Source organism: Monopterus albus, unplaced genomic scaffold (genome assembly GCF_001952655.1).
Source record: "Monopterus albus unplaced genomic scaffold, M_albus_1.0 scaffold267.1, whole genome shotgun sequence".
In the NCBI taxonomy this organism is placed as follows: Eukaryota; Metazoa; Chordata; class Actinopteri; order Synbranchiformes; family Synbranchidae; genus Monopterus; species Monopterus albus.
The window spans coordinates 450896-455499 of NW_018128147.1; the positions used below are offsets into that span (position 1 = coordinate 450896).

The window sequence follows — 4604 nt, forward strand, 5'->3', positions numbered from 1 at the left end:
TGAGAAGTCTTTGGAACCAGCTCAAGACTCCTATGGTATGAAGCCATCAGAGCTGTTATCTTGAATATCAGCTTTCTTTCCCATCTATAAATGACAGAAAGTAACTAAAAATGTCCATCCTGGTTACTTCTTCTCTTTAAGAGTCCTCCAAACGCAAGAGGTCAAAGATGGCATCTGAATCATCTCAAGTTTCAGATGGTATGAACATTTTTTTGGGTCATGTGAGGAGTACTGTGGAATGAAATATTGCATTATGTGATAAGACAATGATTCGTGGTTAATAGTGAGGTGAGGTGACGTGTTCTTCTGTTGCAGAAGAATCAGACATGCTGACTCAACAGGCCTCAGCTACAGGACCATCACACAAGCTCTAAAGGACAGAGAAAACAGGTAGTGCTCAGTTCTCAGACTTGAGTAGTGTTAATTACAGTAGATGTGGACAACACATTACAAATTAGATCACCAGATAAATTTTTGATTTATCAATATTGAGAATGTCTATCACATTTGTCATTTCTATTTCAGCTGTGGACCTACAGTTACTCAGCATAAACAAATGCCAGTGCAGGCCGTGGAGTTCTGCAGAAAAAGCAGCGGTGTGGCGACAACTGGGGCAGTGCATCACTATGCAAAGAGGTCTTACTCAAGGCACTTGAAGCAGAACCCGCAGGGGGTTGGCATTTTAGTTGATTTCTGCTCACCAGAAATCCAATAAAGCCAGATGGAATTTTTTGAGCCATCCATAAAACCGTGAAAAGTTACATGTACAGGGTCCCTGCTGCTCAGACTCCTTCTTCAGCAGAAAGCCAACAAATACCACTGATGGTGTGGTAGATGGTTAATCTACAGTCATCAGGACACAGTTTCAGAAGAAAACAAGTTGATGATGAATATTTTAAATGTAATTTTTCAGAGGCACAAATCTCACAGCCTCTGCACCTCAGATAGTAGCTCTCGGCAAGGCTGGATAAAGCAAGTAGTCACAAAATGTTTATTCTTTGTAATTTGGGTGAAGTGTTAGATGTAAATGCAATCAGATTTAAGCCTTGTGTTGCGTCCAGGTCAAATTGACCCTTTTTTTTTTTTTTTTAGGTTTTTTCCAAAAAGAAAACTACAAAAAAATCTGTTGACCTGGCTCCATAGTGGGGGGAAAGGAACCGGCTAGCTCCCCTGGTGAACCAGAGCTCCAGGCACCCGGCGCACTGGTTGAACCTGTGTACACACGCTTAAGCCCCCTCCCTGGGCTAAACAATTTAAAACTGCCCAGCCACAACTTCGTGCCCCTGGTACTCCAAATGGAGTTTCATGCCTCTGGTATTACACTGTGTGGGAACAGAAAGTCCCAATATTGAGTACCAGGACCACAGGTCATTAATTTTTCTAAGTCCCAAACAGGCCATGCTGCACTCTGCTTCACCCATGGAGAACCACACATTTCTGGCCAGGCTCTTATCATCTCTGGGCCCTCACACTGACTGAAAAGATTTTTCTTTATTTTGAGTTTTCTGAATTCTGAAGTGACATTTTGATTCTCTATTGCCCCCTCGTGATAGATTTGTGTTTTGCACCATTATAGCTATAGTAGAAGTAGTGGCCCTCACAAAGAAGTCACAGAACGTGGGCCACACAAAGACATTTAGGTGTGTAGGTGTTTGTGTATGTGTGTGTATGAGAAAGAAAGAGTAGTGTTACACACTGAGAAATATCAGTGTGGCTATTGAAATGAGGCATAAAATGTAAATGATAATTATGCAAAAACCATAAATATCAAAAAGCTGTTTACAGTATAAATAGCTGAAGAGTTGCTGAATAGTTATTAGTTGAAATGGTGGTTTTAGCTGAAGGTATGCTGAAGATATGTGAAAATTTTTTCCCATTCATTTCCAATGGGAAAATTTTTGTGAAAAAAGCTGAATTTATTAAAAAGTATAAATGTTACAAAAAAGTTGTATGCAAGCACACATCCTTAAAAAGCTGAACATTTGGATACCTAAATGGCCTTTCTAGGTGAAAGTATGCTGGAGTTGGAACATGCTGAAAAACAGTGGAAGAAACCAGAATAATAGTATGGATGCTTTACAGCATCCGCACAATTAGCAGCTAAGTGTTACTAATCAAATGCACAGGATTAGTCCATCATTAAGAAGTGTGACTACCTCTATAAAAGCAGAACTTTTGGCGTTTGGTGTTCTGAAGCACTGAGGTGTGTGTCTACACCAGGCCAAGAAAAAAGGACATTAGCCATGACCTCAGAGAAGCAATAATGACTGCTCACCACTCCATTAAAGTTTACAAGGCCATCTTCAAACAATTTGAAATCCACCACTCTACAGTGAGAACGATTGTTTACAAATGAGGAGCCTTCAAGATGGCTGCCAGTCTGCCCAGGAGTGGGCATCCCAGCAAATTAGGATCATTTAATGGTCAGAGATATTAAAAGGAAAGACCAAGAGCATGTGACCTGCAGGCCTCTGGAAGAACATAAAATATTTATGTTCATGGCAGTATAATTTGAAAAAAACTGGACAGAAATGGTTTTCACAAAAAATTGTCTAGAAAAAGGTAAAGGACAGTGATCTCAAGCAAACCAACAACATTTCTTCAAAATGATGTGAGTGCCTGCTAAACTCCTACAGAAAACATTTACTTCAAGTTATTAGTGCTAAAGGTGGTTCTACATATTATTGAATTATAGGGTGTACTTTCACCTGGTTTCTGAATGTTGGTTTACTTTTGGGAAACGGTGACCACATAGTGAAATCTGTTGTTGTGATCTGTGGTGAGGTCCACACAATTGTTTTAGCCCCCCCCAATTAATAAAATCCGAATTTCTTTTTACCACAACTGTACAACATTATTACACTTGATCTCTGTAGTGATCTTCACTGGAGTCAGCCTGGTGAGACGAAGCTGACAGGTGGAACCAACTGGCAACCCAAAACAGCACCTTCTACCACCTGGAACCCTGCAACCATGGTATGGCTAACACCTGTCTAGACTTTCTGTTTCTGCCCAACAACCAGTAAACAACCAAACAGCAGATCAGCTGGGTGTAAACAATTTATTTTTTGCCACCTATTTTATAGCAGTGGTTCTCCTTCGAAGACCCTCTGTAAGAATATGAGGGCTTCCGTTGCGACTTTATAGTAAGTTAAATGAATCAAATCACCACCATTTTCAATCTTAAGACTAACCTAAAGAGCTGAGCAACCTGTAAGCTACATTCTCCCAGAATGTCGTGAGTATACATGACTGAAAAGGAGAGACCAGGACAGTTGACATTTTCGTGTGCTGTTTGAAAGGCAAGTGTAGCTAGCTATTGGACAGACAGCCATGTAATAAGAATTGCTATCATAGATTTCCTTTCTTGTTTATACACAACTTAATATCAGTATCATCAAATTAATAAACGAGCCCTACTCACAGTAGGAGGTCAACAGGATTGAGCAGAGAGTCAGAAGGGTCACATCAAGACCTGCTCACCTCACTTAGCAGCTGTTCAAAGAACTAGTGCATGTTTAGGGACAGGTCGGCGCATCTGAAAGCGTCCTTGCCAGCTGCTGGGCTGCTCTCTGTTCAGTACCATCAAACCACCTGTCACTTAATTCTCTTGATGTGGAATTTCATGGTAAATGGACTGCTGGATGCAGTGCAATTACATTTTATCTTTATTTATTTTATTTTATTTTTTTACTTTAATTTTTGTGTGGGTGAGAGAGAGTAAATGAATGAATGACACTTTATTACCGATTCAAGGTCCAGGTTCAGAGACAAATAAAAGCAATAAAAGAACAGTTTAAAACAAAACAATAAAGACAGAAAATACATAAAAACGAGAACAAAAAGAACACCCATAAAACTACTGCCCCTTTAAAAGACACGCATACCAGTGTTTCCAGAGAACCGAAGTAAAACGCATGTCACTATGCAACATCAGTCAACAATAAAATGATATGATTTTTTGAACCATTCAAGCGACAAATAAATTTAAACATCAGGTTTCTTAAAACAGCGGAAAATGTACTAACTCGAGATGACACGAACAATTCACTTGCACTCGTCCATCTAGGCTTTCTCAATAATAGCCTTAGGATTGTAAGCTACCGACAGTTTCCGAAGACAGCCTTTTTTATACTTACACCACAGATGGGCAGTGTACAAGGAAGTACAATACGCTTTAAACAAAGCCAGTTTTACTCCCACGGAGCATGCACCAAATTTCCGTGCCAGTACATTAACTTGTACATACAACATGCCGATATATATCCCCGTCATCAGACAATCATTAATGACATGACCCAAATACTTAACTTCACTGCACACAGTTAAAATATTGTCAGATAGCTTAAAAGAAGGAAATACAAGGGACCTGTCCTCGTTTGTACGGCATATCATAATGACATTTTTGACAGCATTATACTTGACATTGTGATGTTCCCCAAACATTGAGCACACGTTCAAGACCTGCTGAGCTGGGACTAAAAATCACAAGGTCGTCTGCATACATTAAATGATTCACAATTTTGTCACCAACCATACATCCCGTTCTGCACATACAGTGCCTTGCGAAAGTATTCGGCCCCCTTGAACTTTGCGACCTTTTG

The 4604-nt window shown here is 39.9% G+C and overlaps 1 protein-coding gene across 10 annotated transcripts in view; it reads left to right on the top strand.

Annotated features, from left to right (window-relative positions):
* Positions 1-4604, top strand: part of LOC109972718 (phosphatidylinositol-binding clathrin assembly protein-like) — a 99407-nt gene that overhangs the window by 65293 nt on the left and 29510 nt on the right. For all 10 annotated transcript variants that reach the window (XM_020621779.1, XM_020621785.1, XM_020621788.1 and 7 more), the window contains one exon: positions 2877-2976. In XM_020621779.1, the coding sequence (XP_020477435.1) occupies positions 2877-2976 (100 nt within the window). The remainder of the gene's footprint in view (positions 1-2876; positions 2977-4604) is intronic.